The sequence below is a fragment of the Orycteropus afer genome, unplaced genomic scaffold (assembly GCF_000298275.1).
Source record: "Orycteropus afer afer isolate SDZICR_OR568_19922 unplaced genomic scaffold, OryAfe1.0 scaffold00033, whole genome shotgun sequence".
Lineage (NCBI taxonomy): Eukaryota > Metazoa > Chordata > Mammalia > Tubulidentata > Orycteropodidae > Orycteropus > Orycteropus afer.
The window spans coordinates 14,645,196-14,667,277 of record NW_006921620.1 but is presented as its reverse complement, the minus strand read 5'-3'; the positions used below and the strand labels follow the sequence as shown (position 1 = coordinate 14,667,277).

General features: G+C 38.4%; 1 protein-coding gene across 1 annotated transcript in view; it reads right to left on the bottom strand.

The window, feature by feature from the left end:
• The window catches only part of PALMD (palmdelphin), a 77,251-nt gene that overhangs the window by 29,124 nt on the left and 26,045 nt on the right, over positions 1-22,082 (bottom strand). The window contains exons 2-3 of the mRNA XM_042780304.1: positions 14,146-14,226; positions 5,538-5,662 (exon numbers count right to left, since the gene is read on the bottom strand). Of these exons, the coding sequence (XP_042636238.1) occupies positions 5,538-5,662; positions 14,146-14,226 (206 nt within the window). The remainder of the gene's footprint in view (positions 1-5,537; positions 5,663-14,145; positions 14,227-22,082) is intronic.

Below are 22,082 nucleotides of genomic sequence, written 5' to 3'. Positions count from 1 at the left end.
CCAACCTATAAATTTGTGCACGTGGAAGTTTGGACTGAGTAGGCAGTGAGAGAGTTGCACCTGTGCCTTCAGTCAGAGGAGTCAATGGTTCAATGGTCACAGTAAGAGAAGGGCTCATTTGGGAGGCAAATTGAAATGCTATTTAAGCAAAGTGATTCAGAAGGAGCTTTTCAATATAGCTTTCCTCCTGGGAACATTTCTTCCTAAGATATTAATCAGTGCACCAAAAAAAAAAAAAAAAAAAAAAAATAATATTGTTCCAGAGCTAAGAATGTGACTCAGGGACAGAAACCATGGAAACCTACTTATTTTCTAAAATGTTGCTTCTCTTTGGAAGAAAAGACGAGAGGATGAATAGGCAGACATGTTTTACTTAAAGGTTATTTGTGAGTCAAGGATCTCTCTTAGTGTTTTTAATATGTTAAAGATTCCCATGAATGTCTGTACAAAGTGATGCACCTAAGAATGAAATCATAGCATAGGTTGGAAATAATAATAATAAATGCTACAAAAGGGTAGAGTTTTCAGAATTTAACTGTCATTTAAATTTTTCTGCAGAATCTGAGGTACAATTTTATTTTTATGATTAGGACTTTTACTTAGGTTTTAAATCCTACCTTTGTCATTTTATAGCTGTATAACCTGGGGCAAATTAGCCTTTGTAAGTGTCAACTTTCTTATCCGTTAAATGCTACCTACCTAAAAGTGTGGTTGTGAAGATTCAGTGAAATAATAATATAGAAAATGCTTAGCATAGTGCTTGGTCCATAGAAAATTTACCCTTATTATTAGCATTGGCTAAGGCATTTGGCTGCTAACCAGGAGGTCAGTGGTTCAAACCCAGTGGCCGCTCTGTAGGAGAAAGATGAAGCAGTCTGCTCTATAAAGATTTACAGCCTTGGGATCCCTGTGGGGCAGTTCTATTCTGTCCTAAAGGATCACTATGAGTCGGAATCAACTCTATGGCAGTAGGTTTTGGTTTGGATGTAAATGTTGTTGTTATGTGCTGTCGAGTCGGATCCGACTCATAGTGACCCTCCTTGGGTTTCCGAGGCAGTATCACTACGGAAGTAGATTGCCCAACCTTCCTTCTGAGTGGCTGGTGGGTTTGAACCAGCTTTGTGGTTAGCAGTCAAGTGCCTTAGGCACTACACTACCAGAGCTCCCTTGGATGCAAATGGTTAATGGTTAATATATTTGACTGCTAACTGAAAGGTTGGCATTTTGATTATACTCAGAGGCACCCCAGAAGAAACACCTGGCAGTCTGAAAAATCAGGCCCTGAAAACCCTGTGTGACACAGTTCTACTCTGACACACATGAGGTTGCCATGAGTTGGCTCAACTTGACAGTAACTGGTATTAGCATTCTAACCAAGCCATAAAGAAAATTCACCCATTATTTCCATATGGAAAAAATCCTACTTGGATGGTAATCTCAGTTTTTTCAAAGAAAAAGATTCTTTGTACCAGCATAAAGAAGTGAGGGAGCTCTTGGCGAAAAAATAAAAATCTCTGAATTCAGTTCCAGGCAGTGTCTTTTTAAAAATTATTTTTAACTCTCAACAAAGAAGAGTATTTAATGTATTTTTAACATCTGCCATGTGACAGGCACTTTGGAAGTTGTATTATCCACAGAAATTCTGGGAAGTGGCAAGTAAACTGAGGCTCAGAGAGATAAAAGTACATGGTGAAGCTTATACTGGTGGTCTGCAGAACAGGAATTTGAGTGCCAAAAGTCATGTTTTTTCAGTTCGTTTCACAAAATTGTGGAATTAGAAAAAATGAAAACTTTATGGGCAAAGTCTGGCCCTGCTACAGGCTCTGACTAATAGCAACATTTCTATTTTGATGTTCCAGTTAAAATCTTATCCTCTAGCTGAGAGGGCTGGCAGCCTGGTGAATGTCACCCTTGAACAGGCACCTAAGTCAAGTGATAAATCACATTTAGGGTTTGGGTTACTTTCCCTGCTTCAGGAAGGAAGATGGCTCTGCTTAGTTCAACTTCATCAGTTGGCTCTATTGCCATTCAGAGCTAACAGGAAATTGTACTTAGCTGGTAATAAAATCTTCTTAAGCACTATGGGTAGTTGTTTGGGAGAAAGATTGAATTTAAAAACATGTACCTGATTATTTAACAGCTTCAGAAATATCTGAGGAGAAAATGTTCAGATATCAGGTACAGCTGCCTTGACAAAGAGATTTCTATAATGCTGGGCAGTAGCAGAGGCTGCTTAGTGCCGATAAGGCACAGATTTTTTTTTTTCCCATATGTTATTTTCAGAATATTCTGTTCCCTGAACATTTTTAACCAGATAAACATACCTCTATGGGCCACAATCATACCAATTCTTTACTGATTCTTTATAAATATAAATACATCTTTTTAGGACCATTCCTTAAACAAACTCATTTGCCAATTATTAAAAATAATACTTGTATATACTAGATGTGTTACCATTTCTAGAGCCTTTTCACGCAAAGATCTCTTCAGATTTTACAACAGGAGAGCCTTGAACCTGACTTTATTTGAGACCCAAGTCTTCCTTTTACTCTGACCTTAACTAAGTCACTCAGCCTCTTGAGATCATTTTCTATGAAATGGAGGTGTCAGTGCTTTCTTTCTTGGCTGGCTGTGAGCATCAAATGATTTAATATGTGTAAATGCTTATATTTGTACAAGGCCATTTAAAAACAAACCATCCTCTTATTATTAGATTTAAGGGTGAAAATCATTTAGGAGTTACTGGGTGGCACAAATGGTTGAGTGCTCCACTACTAGCTGAAAGGTTGGTGGTTCAAAACCACCCAGAGACACTTGGGAAGATAGACCTGACAATCTGCTTCCAAATCATCACAGCCTTGGCAATCCTGTGGAATAGTTATACTCTGCACACATGGGGTCACCACGAGTCAGAATTGACTTGACAGGAATGAATAATAACAACAGAATCATTTGGCGTTCATAAAGGAGTATTAGGAGCTCTGGTAGCATAGTGCTATGAGTCGGGGCTGACTCGACAGCAAGTAACAACAACAACAAATAACAAAAGGAGTATTGGACTAATTGGCATCTTGAATATCTAAAATAAAGTTATAGTGAGGTGTTAGAAATTGAGTAATAAGTAGAACATGTGATTGGCAATTTAACAAAGATACTAGAGGGCCATGAAAGATGATGGTGCGTGGAAAAAGATACTGAGTGTGGCAGGGCTAGAGAGAAAAAAAAGCCAAGGGACAGAATGTACATCAATGACTTCCTTTAAGAGATAATACTTTTTTGACTCATAGAGGTTGCTTTGTGCTACAATTTCATAGATAACATGTTGTTGTTGTTAACTGCTGTGAAGTTGGCCCTAGGTGGCCCAATGCACAATGGATTGAGGGAGGGAAGGGGGCTGCAGAGTTGGCATGGAAGGTGAGAATTTTACCACTGAATCACCCCTGATTCTACAGGTAACATGTTGCTGTTGTTGTAGTTGTTATGTGCCATCGAGTCGGCTCTGACTCACAGGGACCCCTCCTTGGGTTTCCGAGGCAGTATCACCACGGAAGTAGATTGGCCAACCTTCCTTCCGAGGAGTGGCTGGTGGGTTTGAACTGCCAGCCTTCTGCTTAGCAGTCAAGTGCCTTAGGCACTATGCTACCAGAGCTCCCCTAGGTAACATAGGGTAGTAAAATGAGTTAGTTCCCAGTCGACCACTTCTTAATTGTGTGACTTCCTTAATATCCCTGGAAAAAAATGAAGATAATAATATCCTTTCACAGGGTTGTAAAGATTAAGTGGAATAATACATGCAAAGTACCTGGCATTTAATATGATTTATTAAATATATTTTGCTTCTTCTCTCCCTCTTTCTCGTCCACCTCTTTTTTCTTTTTCTTTTTTGTGTTTTGAGTCAGATAGGACTAGGCAAGCCACCATGAATACTTCTAGGAGTCTATGTGCTTCTCAGAGCATTCAGGCAAGAAGTGAAAGCAATCTGGAGAGCCTAGTAAAAGTTCTGGGATTATTCAGAATTTTGCCCAAACTTGTTAATGGAGTTTGATTTATGTATCATCAGGTGTCAAGAGAGTTGAAGGTGTTTGGTATGTGGAAAGACTCCAAAGGGTAGGCTCCATGGGAAAGCAAGGTCTGTGCAGTGAATTTACAGGGCTTAAATTCAGGGCTTCTTCAGAGATAAGAGTTCTGGGTTGAGGAATGGAGTAAGTAATCAACAGCTAAGCCATACTGTTGGTAAGAAGCTTTCAGTAAGGAATGGCTTATTAAAAAGAATCAGGTTTTCCAAGCTGTATGTTTCAAGTTGATTTATTGAATTTTCTTGAAGTGTTTGTTATCCATCATTCAGAAGCACTTTAGGTCTTTGAGCAAACAACTGAGAGGTCTATACACGTAAAATTTTTAATTAGAAAATATTACCCTTTGAAAATTGTTAAATCCAAAACTCTACATAAGGATGATTGGTCAATGATTTTATAGAAGTAAATGTGTAAATACATGGAATTAAGAAAGTAGAGTGGAAATCAGTTGAAAACGAAACTTTTTTCCCCACATTATCAATTTTTGGCCTATTTTTATAATGTGTGAATTTGGACAAATCATGGCCTAATTCCGCTACAGAATGTTTTTGCCTTCCAGGTCCTTCTTATAATCTTCACCATAAATAACAAATCTGTAGTGAGGGAAGTTTTGAAAGGTACTCATGTTTCAAAGATGAATAGGTTCTAAATTACTGCCATTATTATACTATAAAAAACTCCATTTTCTCCCTGTGTTTTGGTAAGAAAATGATTCTGTCCTTTGTCATATGTTTCTTCCATGCTGTCTATGTTTTGTGATAAAACTAGTGAAACCATTTTATATTTTAAATTTCCAAAGTTCTTTCCTACCTCATTTTAAGCCAAAGTAATTTTAAATCACTTATTATACCAGAACTTTCCTGACTCTGTACTGATTGTGCATGATGGGCAGGGAAGGGCATCTAGAAGTGAAGTCAGTAGTAGTGGCCAAATAACCAGTGAAGTACAAGAGGGAAATGTTAGTAGAGTATTCCTATATTGTTTTCTGTTTCAAATGATCATGGTTGTGACTTGGGAGGTTCTGGGGGATTTGTAATGGTGGTACAGTGTAAAATCACCCTTAGAGCTGTCACTTGTCCTTAGGTGAGACTGAGGCCAGGGCTGTGAAGAAGGAGTAAATACTGTAATTATCTACCATGTGAAGCTTAACACGTATATTTTAGAATCTTCACAACAACACTGTAAGATAAGTATTGTTACTACCATTTTGTAGATGAAGAAATAGGCTTAAAGAGGTATGATCAAGGCACTTCTACACTTCAAAAATAAATCCTATGTTTCTACACTCAGGTAACATTTCTAGTAAAATTTCTCTTTTGTGTTTTCTTAGTTGGTTTTTATGTGAGATCCAAATGAAAGATCTGATTATGCCTGAAAAATGAGGCTATCTCTTATATGTGCAACATTGAACAAAGCCAAGGTAAGGGTAGCTGTAGAGTATTTCAGTGAGGGTCTTACCTGAGGATACTTTGTTCCAGAACTTGGATCTGGTATTGGTCTTGTTGGTTTTGCTTCTTCATCTCTTCCTGTTCTTTTCCACTGCTGACTCCATCCAGAAGCCATTTCTCTCTCAAGGCCTTTTTCTGATATCAGGAAACATAAAGATGTGTTCTAACATCAGTCAACAGTTGGCAAAATCTGTTACTGCTTCAAGTCTTACGATGTGTTCCTTTTTCTCTTCTCCCTTCTTGCCCTCTTTCTGAAGCCACTTTGTATGTTTAAATTCTTAGTTTTAGTCTAGTTCAAATAAAAATAATTAACATTTTTTAGTAATTTAAATTTCCTATTTGTCCTTCAAGGTCTAGTTCGGACCTTCCTTCTTTTTGAAGACTGCCTCCACAATCCACTCATCCTCATCCTCCAAAGACTTGCTCCTACTTCAAAATCATGCAGCACTGTGAACTTGAAGCAGCCATACTGAGACCTCATTGTGTGATGTTTTTATTGGTATTTGTCTGGTTGATGTTGTATATCTTGTGTTCCAAACACAATAAAAACTCCTCAGAAATGGGAAAGCAAATGGGGCTAAGCCCATGAATATATATAGGTTTGACAAAGAATATTTCTACATATGTACTTATATGTGTTGCAAATAAATCCATGAATATAGTAGAGCATAAAGGGGGCAAAATTATGAAAACTTCTTAGCCATAATCAAACGTCTTGAGGGAATGAGTTGCTGACCTGGGGGACTCAGGACCATAGTCTCGGGAACATCAAGGTCAATTGGCATAACATAGTCCACAAAGACAAATTTCTATTTCCTAAATGGTGAGTAATGCCTGGGGTCTTAAAAACTTGTGAGTGGCCAGCTAAGGTGCAACTATTGGTCTCTTCCCATCCAGAACAAAGAAAAACAAAGAAAGTCATGGAGACAATTAGTCCAAAGGACTAATTAGCTGTGTGAACCTCAGCCTCCACTACCCTGAGACCAGAAGAACTAGGTAATACCTGGCTATTACTGCTGACCACTCTGAAAGGGATCACAATAGGAAGTCCTGAATAGAGTGGGAGAAAAATATGGAACAAAACTCAAAATCATAAAAAAAAGGTCAGCCTTACAGGTTTGAAGGAAACTGGTGAGACCCCTAAGACTATGGTCCTTCAATCCTGGAACTGAACTCACCCCTGTAGCTCTTCTTCAGCCACACAATAGATAGGCCTATAAGGTGAACAATAATACCAGGGAGATATTCACTCTTAGAACAATCAACCATATGAGATTGAAAAAAGGCAGAATTTTCCCAGTAATAAAGTTCAGAAGTCAGGAAAGGATAGAAAAGAAGGATGAATGAAAACAGTAACCACAGGGAAGAAGTGAGAAGAACGCTGTTACATTGTGGGGATTGCAATCAATGTCATAAAATAAAATGTGTATGAACTGTTGAATGGAAAACCAATTTTCACTGTGAACTTTCATCCAAATTACAATAAAGTTTTTTTTAAAAAAAGCTCCTTGAAGACATCTTGAGATACACCCCAGTGACAGCATAGTGACTGCTCCAAAACATCTTTTGTGGGTTGATAGGAATGGTAGACAAAAGAGTGGTTTCTATTGTATTCTAAACTAATTCAATGTTAGTCTTTCTTCTGGTTTTAGACATCTTTAAGCTCAGCTCCCTACCCATAACAATAACATGAGCTGTGAAATTCACTGATCTGTCCAAACACAGGTGAGTTGAGATTTTGTTAACTTTTAAAACAGAAAGATTTCATTTTCGTTGTACAGAAAAAAATCCTTTCAAGTTTGCATGAAAAAACTAAATTCTTTGACCTGACACTAAGAAGACAAAGTAAATGGAAGAACAACAGCAACAAAAAACAACAGTTGCCATAGCCATTCAGTTGGCCCAATTCATGGCAACCCCATGTGTGTCAGAGTGGAACTGTGCTCCGAAGGGTTTTCAATGGCTGATATGTCAGAACTAGATTGCCAGGCTTTTCTTTGGAGGTGCCTGTAAATTTTAGAGGAGCATTAGCTAACATCTGTTTCATGTCTCAAATAGAAGCTGTCAGAAATATAGCTAAATTATTTTCAATTATGAGTTTCTCTTCTATTTTTTTTAAGTGCTGTCATTATGTGCCCAATCTAGCATTGTAAATTATTTGTTTAATAATTATTCATTAAGGATCACTGTGTCTAACAGGGAAGAAAGAAGAATGGAAACTTTATTCTCTGGGACTTCTTTCTCTTTCACTACAATTATAAGGAAAGCAAGAAAGAAGAGCTTTCTGCCTTTTTAAAAAAGGGTATTAGAACTAATACTACTGGAATACTTTTATGTCTAGATTAAAATAATAATAATAATAATTAAGGTAGTTATGCAAGATAATTACCAAAGGATGGTTATTTTAACTAAGGCAGTGGTTTCCCAAACACTGATTATAAATATAATAATACATGGAACTATAATTTGTAGAATAGATAAAACCTAAACTGCTCTAGTTGAAGCAGTGAGGGGACCTGGAAACCCAGGGATGCAAAAATGTGGTTTGAAAACCATTAGATTAAGTGAATATCAACTTCATTTCTCTGTAGCCTCACTTAAACCATTAGGAATTGTGAGACAATCATCAAACTTGTGTTGGCCTTTCCAGAATTTCTAGCGACTGCATGTAGGAACTCTGGTAGCATAGTGCCTAAAGCACTTGACTGCTAACAAGAAGGCTGGCAGTTCAAACCCACCAGCCATTCTTTGGAAGGAAGGTTGGGCAATCTACTTCCGTGGTGATACCACCTTGGAAACACAAGGAGGGGTCGCTATGAGTCAGGTCTGACTCCATGGCACATAACAACAACAACGACTGCATGTGGACAACACATACCATCAGTGCAGTTGATACCAGTCTTATAGCCAGAGACTCTTTCCCCAGTGTTATCTTAACGTTTAATTATAGTCTTTAGCTGTTTGCAAAAACGCTTTTCCGCAGACCTAATAAAGGTCAAGATATAGTTCCTTGGGTCAAAGATACCACAGAAATCTGAGTATATCAGCATATTAATAATTTACCATAAATTTATTTTTATTTGATGGACTTTGAAGATGGTTATGCACAGCAAAGAAAATAGATGGCACTTATCAAGGTAAATTACATTTCTTACAAAGCATCAACAAGAGTAGTTTCAGCCAATTATATCTTATCACTATAAGAAACACTCAAATGGACAGTATTATGATGCTGAGTTACAGAGGGCAGGGAATGATTCTCGAGACCTGACCAGGTTACTGTTGGGCTACATTCTTGGTTCTATCATCTGATTAGGAATGGGAATAATTTTAATTTTAGTCTTATAAAACTCTGTTAATAGTTCATGAAGGAGCCCTGGTGGCACAATGGTGAAGCACTCAGATGTTGGTGGTTCAAACTCACCCAGCAGCTTCATGGGAGAAAAACATGGTGATCTGCTCCATAAGGATTACAGCTTAGGAAACCTTATGGGCAGCTCTACTCTGTCATATTGGGTTGAAAGCTACTGTACAGCACACAACAACAACAACAATAGTTCATGAATTGACTCTTCCCTTTGAGAGCTCTTCTCAGTTAAATATGAAATACACAATTTGGATGTACAATCAAATGGTACAGTATAATAACACATTGTGGTGATCAAAACACTCTTATTTTGCTTTTAGTCACAATTTAAACTTCTGTCTTAAGATATGAAGCTAATAAATATAATACAAGCTATTTATTTATTTATTTTTATTGTGATTTGGGTGAAGGTTTACAGAGCAAATTTACTTTCCATACAGCGGTTCACATATACTTTGTCTCATGACATTGACTACAGTTTATCACAATGCAACAGCTCCCCTCCCACTTCCTCCCCATATTTACCTCAATACAAGTTATTTTACAACAATAAAATATATAATCAGAAACAAAATGAACAAATAAAAATATAGTGACAGGCAGGTCATAAAAGACCTTTTGGCAATTTTTGAGTAAAAGGCTTTCCAGAAGCACTTCTATAATTCATTCTACAGAGAAGTTACAGTAGGAATCTATTTAGGAATTGATTAGTTTTTCAACTAGTGAAATGGACTTCTAGAAAAAAAAATGTCAACATTGAGTGTACATGTTTCCTGGTGGCTTTAGATTGTAGTCATTGTTATTAGGCAGGAAGATTCATAGAGTACAAACATCAAAATTGTTTAGATGTTAGAATGCTAACAATGTTCCTGGAAACTCCCTTTTCAGCATGTCATCTATATGACTGTCATGTTCAGGATCTAAAGAATACCAGGCAGTGGGTTATAGGACATGCATATGTCAATTTTCAAAATGTCTTAGGAATTTTTTAAAAAAATTAAAAAAAATTTTTTTATTGTGATTTGGGTGAAAGTTTACAGAGCAGAGCAAATTTGTTTTCTATATAGCAGTTCACACACATTTTGTTTCATGACATTGACTGCAATTCCCCACAATGAAACAGCTCTCTTTTCATTTCCTCGCTGTAGTTACCTCTTCCCTGTGTCCTTTCCTATGCATTCCTGCCCCCTGAGCTATCTCCTTGTGCAAATATTACCTACCTTTCTGTTCTCCCATGATTGATTATTCTAAGGAGTGTATCTACCTGATATAAATATTCACCCTATATGCCTGTCTGTTGTTTGCCTAGAAGCCATAGGAGTGAGTTCAATTGCAGACCTAAAGGGTAACTAGGGTATCTCACCAGGCTGTATAAAACCAGTAAGTCTACTTTTTCTTTTTTTTAAAAAATGATTTTTGAGTTTTGTTCCACATTATTCTCCCACTCTATCCAGGATCTCCTGTACTGATCCCTTTCTGAGTTGTTGACAGTGACAGCCAAGCACCATCTAGTTCTTCTGGTCTCATGGTCATATAAGCTGAGGTTCACATGATTCACTAGTCACTTGGACTAGTTGTTTCCATACCCAGGAAACTTTTTGCATCATTCAAATGGAAATATAAACTAAAAAACCAAAGTCACTGCTATTGAGTAGATTCCAACTCACTCAAACCTCATTGGGTTTCTGAGGGGGTAAATCTTTATGGAAGTAGATTGTCCCGTCCTCCTTCCATAGAGTGGCTGGTGGGTTTGAACTGCCAGCCTTCTAGTTAACAGCCAAATGCCTTTAGGCACTATGCCACCCAAACCAAAAAAATCAAACTCATTGCCGTCGTGTCAGATCTGACTCATAGCGACCCCTCCTTGGGTTTCTGAAGAAGTATCACTATGGAAGTAGATTGCCCAACCTTCCTTCTGAGGAGTGGCTGATGGGTTTGAACCACCAACCTTCTGGTTAGCAGTCAAATGCCTTAGGCACTATGCCACCAGAGCTCCCAGAGCTCCTTAAATGGAAATACAGAAAGCCACTAAAAATTTATTAATTTTTTCAGTTGACGTGGAGTTAATTTCAACTCATGGTGATCCCATGCATGTAGAGTAGAACTACTGCACAAGTTTTCAAGGCTGTGGTCTTTTGGAAGCAGATCTCTAGGTCTATTTTTGGAGGCATCTGTGGGTGGGTTCAAACTCCCAACCTTTCACCTAATAGCTGAACCCTTAACATTTGTGCTGCCCGGGGACTCCATAGTAGCCCCGATATAGGGCTATTTGTATATACCCTAGTGCAGCATTTGGGCTGAACTCAAAAAACTCATTGCTGTCAAGTTGGGTCCGACTCATAGTGACTCTTCCTCGGATTTCTGAGGTCATATGTCTACGGAAGTAGATTGCCCAGTCTTCCTTCCAAGGAGTGGCTGGCATCTCTTCTTCCACTGTGAGCTGCACTGTTACATGACTACCCATTCTGCAAGGATAGCAATTGATGAATGCTAGAGAGCTATCCGTTTACTCAGGAATGGTGATTAGTTCTGTGTATGTGTTTGTGTATGTGTGTATGAGAGAGAGAGAGAGAGAATTAGTGAGGAAGTGTTAGTTTTGGGGTTAGAAATAGCTTATCTCAAATTTATTGTAGATTTGATGTCATTTGAATTGCACTGAAATAATTTGGTAAATTTGTTTTCATTTAATTGATTTTCTGAAAATATACACCGCATTTCTTGGCTATGTCCACTACTCATGTAAATTTTATGTGACTTATACTATAAGGATAATAGGTAATAACTGTGCTTTGAAACTTTCCATTGACCATCTGAAACATCAACTTTTATAGAAGCAAAGAAGAGTAACAGAGTCTAGATAAGTGAGGCTAATTGGACTCTTTCTTTCTGAGAAGAAACATAATTTCAAGCTTGACCCATCAAAGGTTTGGATTTAGCCAAATTGGGCAAGTTTAACTTAAAATTGTATTCCCTACAGGTGTGTCACTTTGTTTCACTTTATTAAATAAATTGATAGCAGCTCTGTCAGATGATGTATAGTTTCCTACTTGGACTTGTTCATAAAGAGTTCCTTATTTGTCATTTGGTTGTATCCTGTGACTAAGCTATGTAATAAAATGTAAAAACCAGGACTTGGAACCAGTTTATTCTGGTCTGATCCGCTGCTGAGACAATGGTATCACTTGGGTTAGTGTCACACAGTTTAACTCATTGGGTCACTCCCCTCTTCCCATGGACCTTCTCCCATATCAGACTATACAGAATCCTTAGTAATGTTTATTATCAATTTTAATCATTAGAATAATATGTGATATAGTACATTGCTTAAATGTAGTATTTCTTAAATTATATGAATGCTAACAACAAAATTATTTTGTGAAATCTTTCTATTTTGAATTATAACATTATTAGTAACTGAGCAGAGACCTTTGTGATTTTTCTCCTTCCTTTCCTTTTATTAAGAAGTTCTGGTGGCACAGTGCCTAAGGCATTTGACTGCTAACCAGAATGTTGGCAGTTCAAACCCACCAGCCACTCCACAGAAGACAGATGGGGCAATCTAGTTCTGTAAAGATTTACTCCCTTGGCAATCCTATGGGGGGTCACTATGAGTCAGAATTGACTGGATTGCAGTGAGCTTTGGTGGTGTAGTGGGTAAGACATTTGGCTGCTAACCAGACAGTCAGCAGTCTAAGCCCACCAGCTACTCCTTGGAAGCAAGATGAGCCAATCTACTTCTATAAGGATTTACAGACTTGGAAACCCAATGGGGGTCGCTAGGAGTCTGAATCCACTGATGGCAGTGGGCTTGGTTTTTTGGGTCCTTTTTATTTCTTCATTCTCAAAAATACTATTGATAAATATTCACAAATGCTAATTACGACAATATTGTAGCTAAAACACCAGACAATCTGGCAAAATCAGTGACTGTAAAAACACTAGGAGCTCTGGTGGCATAGTGCCTAAGACATTTGACTGCTAACCAGAAGGCTGGTGGTTCAAATCCACCAGCCATTCCTTGGAAGGAAGACTGGACAATCTTCTTCTGTAGAGATACTGCCTTGGAAACCCAAGGAGGGGCCGCTATGAGTCGGAATTGACTGGACGGCAGTGAGGTTTTTTTTTTTTCATTTTTATAAAAACACTGGCAGCGACGAAAACAACAGCCTGTGCATGTAGTTAGTGCTTGCAGTTAGTGCTTGCAAATGAAATCACGTGATTTGACATGTCATTGAATTGAGTAATAATGATAACTCTGACCAGAGTGCATTAGAAGGTTCAAAAAGTAACTTAGCATAGAGTTTTAACCTTTTAGGTATATTGACACATGTAAGCTGGGCTTACGACAAATATTTTCATTGTTATAAAAGTAATAATTTTTTAAAGAAAATATTTTAATTATAATAGTATTTTTATAAAAATAATAAAATATTTCTGATGAAACACTACATAATTTTATAGACAGTGACTTTGGTGTCATCCCCTCTCTGCAACCCCTGCTCCCCACAATCCCCCCAGTGATAACACTGTGCTGAGAATTAAAGATCTTCAGGTGATTTTCCCAGTCTTATGTGTAACAAGAATTACCTGGGGAGCTTGTTAAACTGTGGATTCTGATTCAGTATATCTGGGGTGGAAATGCAAATTCTTATCAGGAAGTCAAACTGGAAATGAGCCTGTTTGAAGCCTTGGTTGAAACTCAACGTGCTTTAATTACAAAATGACCACACCCAGAGAAAGATGTAAAATCTGGTTTTAAAAATGAAAGTTTATTTCTGGCTATGATCTCATGTTCAGTCAAAACAAAACAAAAACTCTACCATAATGAAACAACATTGGATTCATTGCATTGAGCTTTTAAATACAAGTATCCTTGACCAAGCCAGACTCTTGTCTGTTTTGTACCCCTTGGGGGATGGCTGGCCTTTCGCTGATTTCAAAAGGGACTTCCTAGTTGGATCCTCTCCTTCGGGATGGACGTGAAGTAAGATTTTATTCAGGGCCAAATTCTCTCAAGGTTACCAAGAAAATGAGGAAGTTCAGTAATAAAGGAGGCCCTATGTTTTAAATTTTCCACATCTGCTAGAAAAAATTAATCTCAACACAAATATTATTAGGTTGTTGGCTTCCCTTACGGTTATTAAAGTATTAGTAGAACCATATTGAAAATTTTTCCTTCCTAAATCATGTTTACTATTGAAATTTGAGTGTCATTTAGAATATTTGAAATGAAATTAAAGTCGTAAGTTACCTTCAAATGCTGGTGCTTTAGTTTTTCTTCCTCTATTTTCAGACGCTTCTGTGAGATTTCTTCCTGTATTTTTCTTTTATCCTGAAATAAAAAAGTTCCAACATAATTTTTTTTTTTTTTCAGTTTGCTTAAATATATTTTCCTGGGCTTGTTATTATCTGATGGCTGGCCTGTGATATGCTTTTGGCAGTGGTATGAAACTGCTTTAGAAACTTAAATTTTAAAACAAAGGAGAGCAAAGTGAGACATTCAAAGCATTTTGCTGATGGAAAAAAATTTTATACACACACACACATACACACACATATCGTGGTTTTCAAAGAGACTTAACAATATTTAATGTCTTTCTTTTCCCTACTCTCCTTTTTCCCTCCCTATTCGTCAAGTGAGACTAAGCTACTGAGTGATGCAATGGAAAAAGTGAATTTTAGGAGGGAGTTTTGAAAGAGGCATGAAGAAACATTATGAGGAGAGAAATTATTCTGGCACAAGGCTGAAGAAGCTGCTGGGTGAAAAGCTTGTTTATGTGGAAAAGCAGGATAGCGCATGGATCACTCGAAAACCAGGAAGGTAGAAGAAGGGACTATTTCCTCCTTGTATCACTTGGCATGTTACGATACAGTGAGAGTGTTTAGATAATGCTTGTTAACACTAAGAGGATATTTGGCTGGCTGGCTGTCACTGCCGTGGGGTCGGATCCGACTCATAGAGACCCCTCCTTGGGTTTCTAAGGCAGTATCTCTACAGAAGTAGATTGCCCAACCTTGCTTCCGAGGAGTGGCTGGTGGGTTTGAACCGCCAGCTTCTGGTTAGCAGTCAAATGCCTCAAACACTACACCACCAGAGCTCCCAAGAGGGTATTTGTTGTTGTTGTTATTTGCCCTCAAGTCGCCCCGATTCATAGCGACCCCTCCTTGGGTTTCTGAGGCAGTATCACTACAGAAGTAGGATTGCCCAACCTTCCTTCCGAGGAGGTTAGCAGTCAAGTGCCTTAGGCACTATGCTCCCAGAGCTCCCAGAGGGCATTTAGCAGAAGTAAAACAAACAAAGATGGATATCTATATATCTTTCACCGAGTTTAAATTGCGTTGTCTCAAAAAGCAGAAGGCATAATTATTAATGCATAGGGGGCTTACTTTTTAGAAAATATGCCGTATACACCTGAATTTGATTTCCAACTGCACCATTTGTTAGTTGGGTGTCCATGGGTAAAAAACTCTGTGCCTCAATTACCTCATAAAATGGGAGTAATAATTCCACTGGTTATCTTCATGGAGTCAATTCCAACTCATAGTCATGCTATAGGACAGAGTAGACTGTCCCATAGAGTATCCAAGGTTATAAATCCTTACAGAGGCAGATTGCCACATCTTTCTCCTGTGGAGCATCTACTGGATTTGAACTACTGACTTTTTTTTTTTTTTGGTTAGCACTGAGCACTTTAATCACTGCAGCACTAGGAATTGTTTAGGGGTAAAATTACTATCAATCTTTAAAATATAAACATTAAATAAGCAAATGTATGTAAAAGTGCCCAGAACAGTGCTTGACATAATGCTCTATTAGTATTTGTTTAATATAAATAAATAAACATGTAACCTATTAATCACACATAGAGAAACACACTACTTCTGCAGTGTTTCCATTGTTCTGAAACACTTTAGAGATTCTCTGTCAGAAAATGTATAAACCACACAAAAAGGCTCTTATTTATTTATTTTTGACCAGATGCGACATTTATCATGATCCTCCATCTGATTTATATGAGTTGGTTTTAAATCTGCTACCAAAATTGAAAACTCTCAAAAGATAAAAATTGTTGCCAATGAAGACATCCAAAAGAATTTGAAGCAGGCTTGGGAGGTAATTTAGAAGGGAGAGTTCCAAAAATATTTGGCAGCATTATTGAAATAAGTGCACAGCTTCCTGAGGTGGCTGCTTTGAAGAGAACCCTTTTTTATTTTTCATTTTTTTGGTGTGTAATTTCAGGTACACTTGCTAAAATGTACCTTATTTAGTATTTATTTTTGTGTTTAAGAAGAATATATGACTTAGTCAGTATTATTTTTTAAATGCCAAAGCAGGTTTTTTGATAAAACAAACAAGGCAACAATCGTGGGTCTTCAGAATCACTTCTTTCCTCTGGATGAAATCTGGTCATTAGGAACAATCACTAGGATAACCTCTTGAGCCGATTCTCCTCCACTCTACCTAGAGACTGTTATTAAGCTAATACGAGTAATAATTTAAATTTATTGTACCAACATTTTGGTAAGAATTTTACATGTATTATTTCATTTGATAAGGACCTCCAGTGGTGCAGTGGTTAAAGCATTTGACTGCTAACCAAAAGTTTGGTGGTTTGAACCCACCAGCTGCTCTGCAGGAGAAAGATGAGGCAGTCTATTTGATAAAGATATACGGACTTGGAAACCCTATGGGACAGTTTTGTTCTATCCTATAGGGTCACTAACAGAGATCTGGTGGCGTGGTGGATAAGGCACTTTGCTGCTAACCAGAAGTTCAGCGTTTCAAGCCCACCAGCCATCCCACAAAAGGAAGATGGGGCAATCTACTTCCATAAAGATTTATAGCCTCAGAAACCCAACGGGGGCCACTATGAGCTAGAATAGACTCGATGTCAGTGAGTTTGGTTTGATTCTGGTATTTCACTTGATAATCATAATAACAAAGAGATACTATCATCATTTTTCATTTGATAAGAGATAGAAAATTAGGCAGATCAACTCATCCAGTCTCTCACAAATAATAAGGGGCAGAACCAGGGCTTGAACCCAGGCAGCTTGAGTTCAGCTTCCACAATCTTAGCTGATTCACTATGCTGTTTTCCTAAGCGGAAACTTAGTAAAGCCAGTCACCATTTCCCTTGTTTTCCTCTCCTTTACGAACTACTGTGGTCTGCAGACAGTGCCAAGACAACATCAACAGGAGTGGGGCTTCTCATTACCAGGGTGCACATTTCTGGTGCTTAGATGCTGCTGCTGTAACTGTCCGCATCTCTCTTTGGATAGCCCATAGGAAAAAGTATGTTACGTATGTGTGACAGTGATTGCTGAACTCTCAGCAGTGACTCCCCACCCCTGTTGATTGCCAGTTTGGACTGGTTTCATCTTGGGGTTAGTAATAAGACAATGAAAGCTGTGGGTAGAGGAAGGGCGCTTGAAGTGTTTTGGCAACACCAGTCCTATACAAAGGTTGCTAAGGAATACCAGTGTTCTGTCATTCAAGAGATAATGTGATGCCTGTCTCATATCAGTGTAGGTAGGTAAGAAAGCAATTTTATAATCATATAGGTGTGATTCTATTTCGTGATAGGAATACCTTTTCCTCATAAGATATTTATCAGCAGCAAGCTATTACTGGTGTGCCAGATTTCATAGGGATCTATAAAGAGTTACTTAAAAATAATACTGTAATAATTCAGTTTCAATATGGCAGAATGAACTATGAGTCTACCTTAAATTATATATGTAGCTCCATTTTAGTATAGCAAAGATTGTCATAGACAGCTAATTTCTTCTCAAATTATCGTGGAACAAATAGATGTGAAATGTCATCTGCTTCCCAACATTGCCCAGGAACTTGAACGTCTCCATAGATAGCTGTTGCAACCTGGCATGTTAGACATTTATTAATGGTAAACATTGTGAATAACTCATATTGCTGTTTGCATCTTCACCAAAGCATAAACAATCATCTAGCCTTTTAGCTGTGTGACTCATTCTATTCCAGCAGCTGATACTCACAAAGTCCAGTTCTGCAAAAGGCTATCTCATCATTATTTTGCAAAGTTGTTTATTCATCCTGTATAACTATGAAGTTGTTGAGACCATCTGTGATCCAATGAGGGAGGTCTGGTAGCATAGTGCCTAAGGCATTTGACTGCAATCCAGAAGGCTGGCAGTTCAAACCCACCAGCCACTCCTTGGAAGGAAGGTTGGGAAATCTACTTCTGTAGAGATACACCAAAAACCAAACTCATTGCCATCGAGTCAATTCTGACTCATAGTGACCCCTCCTTGGGTTTCCAAGGGAGAATCACTATGGAAGTAGATTGCCCAGTCTTCCTTCTGTAGAGATACTGCCTCAGAAACCTAAAGAGGGGTCGCTATGAGTCGGATTTGACTCGATGGCAGTGAGTTTGGTGTTTTTGGTTTGATGATCCAATGATATCACCACAGCCACATACTTGATAAAAGTAGGAGTGTGTGTATTTTAGAGATATTACTGATTAACAATTAGCTAATATTCTAATGTACCTAATTCTATGAGAAGGCAAGATTGATTCTGGGTTAAGTAATTTTAATTTATCCAATACTTAGGTACTTATGTACAATTGCTGTATTTAAGATGATGTTAGGAGCTGTACACTACTTAAAAATTACTCAGACGAAGATGCTTTTCACAAGGAGTTTACATTCTCATAGGGAGAGAAAATCATACATGCAGGTAACTATAGTCTAAGAAATAAAGTGGTAAATGTCATTACTGAGGCAAGGGTGAAATTCTGTGGGAGTTGATGGGAGGCAGGGAGAGGTCGATTTAGCTGATGTGATTAGGAAAGGCTTTGAAGTAGCATGGAATAGAGCATATTGGGGGAGTAGTAGGGTACTGGGGGAGAAAGGGCATTCAAGTCAAGGGCTCAATGTGAGCAAAGGTCTGGAAGTAGAGAACTGGGACAGTATTTGGAACAGCAAAGTCTGGAAGCTAAGTTGCCATGCAAGGAGACCAAAAACTCTGAACTCACTGCCACTGAGTCTGTTCCGACTCATAGCGACCACTCCTTAGATTTCTGAGGTGGTATCTCTATGGAAGTAGATTGCTCAGTCTTCCTTCCGAGGAGTGGCTGGTGGGCTTGAACTGCCCGCTTTCTGGTTAGCAGTCAAATGCCTTAGGCACTATGCCATCAGAGCTCCCATGCAAGGAGTAGTAGGAAATAAAATATGGTGTAGTGACTAAGGCATTTGACTACTAACCAGAAGGCTGGCAGTGCAAGCCAACCAGCCACTCTGCAGAAGGAGGACTGGGCAATCTACTTCCATAAAGATTTATTGCCATGGAAACCCAAAGGGGGTCGCTATGAGTCAGAATGGACTCGATAGCAGTGAGTTTGTTTGTTTTTTCGAACAAAATGAGGACAGAGTGTAGAGACTATTGAATGCCAAATCAAAGAATTTGGGATTTATTTATATAATGAATAGACAATAAAAGGTTTTCAAGATGGGAATGCTATAGTCAAAATAATATTTCCAGAAGTTTAATGAAGGCCCGTTTTATAGTAGATATTAAAGGTGGAGGACTTATACAGGATAGTCAGTGAGACTATTGCAAGAGCTTACACAAAAGTCCATGAGAGTCTGAAAAAGGAGGAGAAGCAGAGGGCGTGAATGTCTAATACATCATGAAGATCAAGTTGGCAAGATAGGACAATGATAATATAGGGATGTCAGGGAGATGAAAAAAGTCAAATGTGAGTACTACACTTTAATGGCTAGGTAAATAGAGAGGAGAGAAGACTCACTACCAGATACTGGAAGTTCAGAAGAAGGAAGAAACAGTTTGCCGAGAAGATGATGAATTAACACCAACTTCGAGATGTCTTTGGTAGGCAACTGAAATATCAGATGGAGAGAGATCAGAAAAGGGGTCAGAGATACAGATCAAGATGTAGAATTATCTTAGTGAAAAGAGAGAGGGCTAAGGATAGATCCTTTGAGAAGCACCTGCATTTAAGGGGCAAGGAGAAAAGGAACCTGCATAGAAGTTTATTTTGGGGTCAGATATTAGCTATTAGAACTTGGTGAACTGGGATACATGACAGAAAGGAGTAATAGAAAGGCACATGTTATTTCACATAGACAGATTGTTTATAATGAGCAAAAGGCCAGAAAGATGAGGAGAGAATCACTACATCACAAATCTTGGAGTTGTAAGAAATGTAGTGATCATATTGTCTAAATGCTTCATTTTACGTATAAGTATTTTGAAACTTTGAGAGGCTGAGTGATTTGCTTAAGGTTGCACAGCTATTTACTGGGAAAGTCAGGACCCTAAGCAGATATTCTAATTCCCAGTGCAGAGCTCTTATTTCTACAAAAGAAGGAAAATCATGCTACCAAGTATTTAGGCAAGGATAAAAGTAAAGAAACACAGAAGTGATTTTATGCTGCTATACTAGATACCACCTGACCAGAAAGAGGGTATAGATGGTGTCATCCTAAATCAATTGACAAAACTGGTGGAGGTAAGTTATAACAATAATGAGAGAATTCAATCAGTCAAATAATTGTTTTCAGTTTGATTCTACTAAAAGCAAAGTATCCCATAAGTTTATAATTAGTTTTGCTGACACATTTTATTGCTCAGGATCTCAAAATAACTACATTAGAAGCTGTTATTCTGAATCTAAACACTACTGTTCCGGTTACCTAGTGCCGCCCTGACAAGCATATACCACAAATGGGATGGCCTTAACAAACAGGAGTTTATTCTTACAATTTGTAGGCTTTAAGTCCAAATTCAAAGTGCCAGGCTCTAGGTGTTGGGTAACAGCCCCTCAACCTTGGGGTCCAGCTCTGCCTCCTGCTCCCGGCCCACTGGAGCTAGAGGCATTTCTTCACTCAGACAGCTGCTGGCTGCTGAGGCTGAGAAGCCCCAAGGTTGACAAGTAAAAAGGCACAGTCCCGATGTTACCAAACCACACTGCAGGCCATTAACTTAAGTCCATTGTAAGTCCCAAGGTTGGCAAAGCATAGCAGGCTGCTGAGCAATGACATGGCTACATGCAGGGTCCAAGCGTGCCATAGGCTAGAGACCATTCCCCAAGGGTTCTGCTTAAACACAGGGGAAGCAGACCACATCCCAAAGGCACCTGCTCAGCTGCTCACAGTAGATTCCACCATGGAGTTGATCATCAGTCTTATCATGGGGAATACTAAATCCGGCTGCCCAGCCACTCAACCAGGCCCAGTTAAGTTGACACACAAACATATCCACCACAAGTACCAATAAGACAGAGCTGATGCAAGTTATGGTAACTTTGAAAGATAAGGATATACCACCAAAATATCCTTAGAAAACAATGCTGGGCATATTGTTGTTGTTATGTACCATCGAGTCAGACCCGACTCATAGTGACCCCTCCTTGGGTTTCTGAGGCAGTATCACTATGGAAGTAGATTGCCCCATCTTCCTTTCGAGGAGTGGCTGGTGGGTTTGAACCACCAGCCTTCTGGTTAGCAGTCAAGTGCCTTGGGCACTATGCTTCCAGAGCTCCCAATGCTGGGCATAGTAAGAGATTTACTAGATTTCCATAATAGTACACTGAAACATTTTTGTAGGAAAATAAGTAAGTATAATTATAAAATTATAAAATAATATAATTCTATAATTCTGGAGACCTTGGGTGGTGCAAATGGTTAATACACTTGGCTGCTAACAGAAAGGTTGGCAGTTCAGGTACACTAGAAGAAAGGCCTGATAATCTACTTATGAAAACTAAGGATGGAGCGCAGTTCTATTTGTGTGTATGGGGTCACCATGAGTTGGAAATGACTCAATGGCAACTGACTTCAGGGTCAATCATTTCAGAAGGAAGATAGATCAGGAGCATGGGCAATTTACAAAAGAAAAAATGGATTTATAGTTAAAAATGATCTTAGGCAAGAAAGCAAGAAGATTACTATAAATAAAAAAACACAATTCAATATCACAGGAAGCTCTCCAATGAGCTCACACAACCAAGAATGAAGAAAAGAAGGTGGCACCTATTTGTGTGGGGATAAACAAGGTAAAAATTCAGGATGATGTGAAGAAGTGAAGTATGTGAAAAACACTGAGGGCACAAAAGGTATATATATAATATATATATATAGGACGTCTGGTAGCATAGTAGCATAGTGCCTAAGGCACTTGAC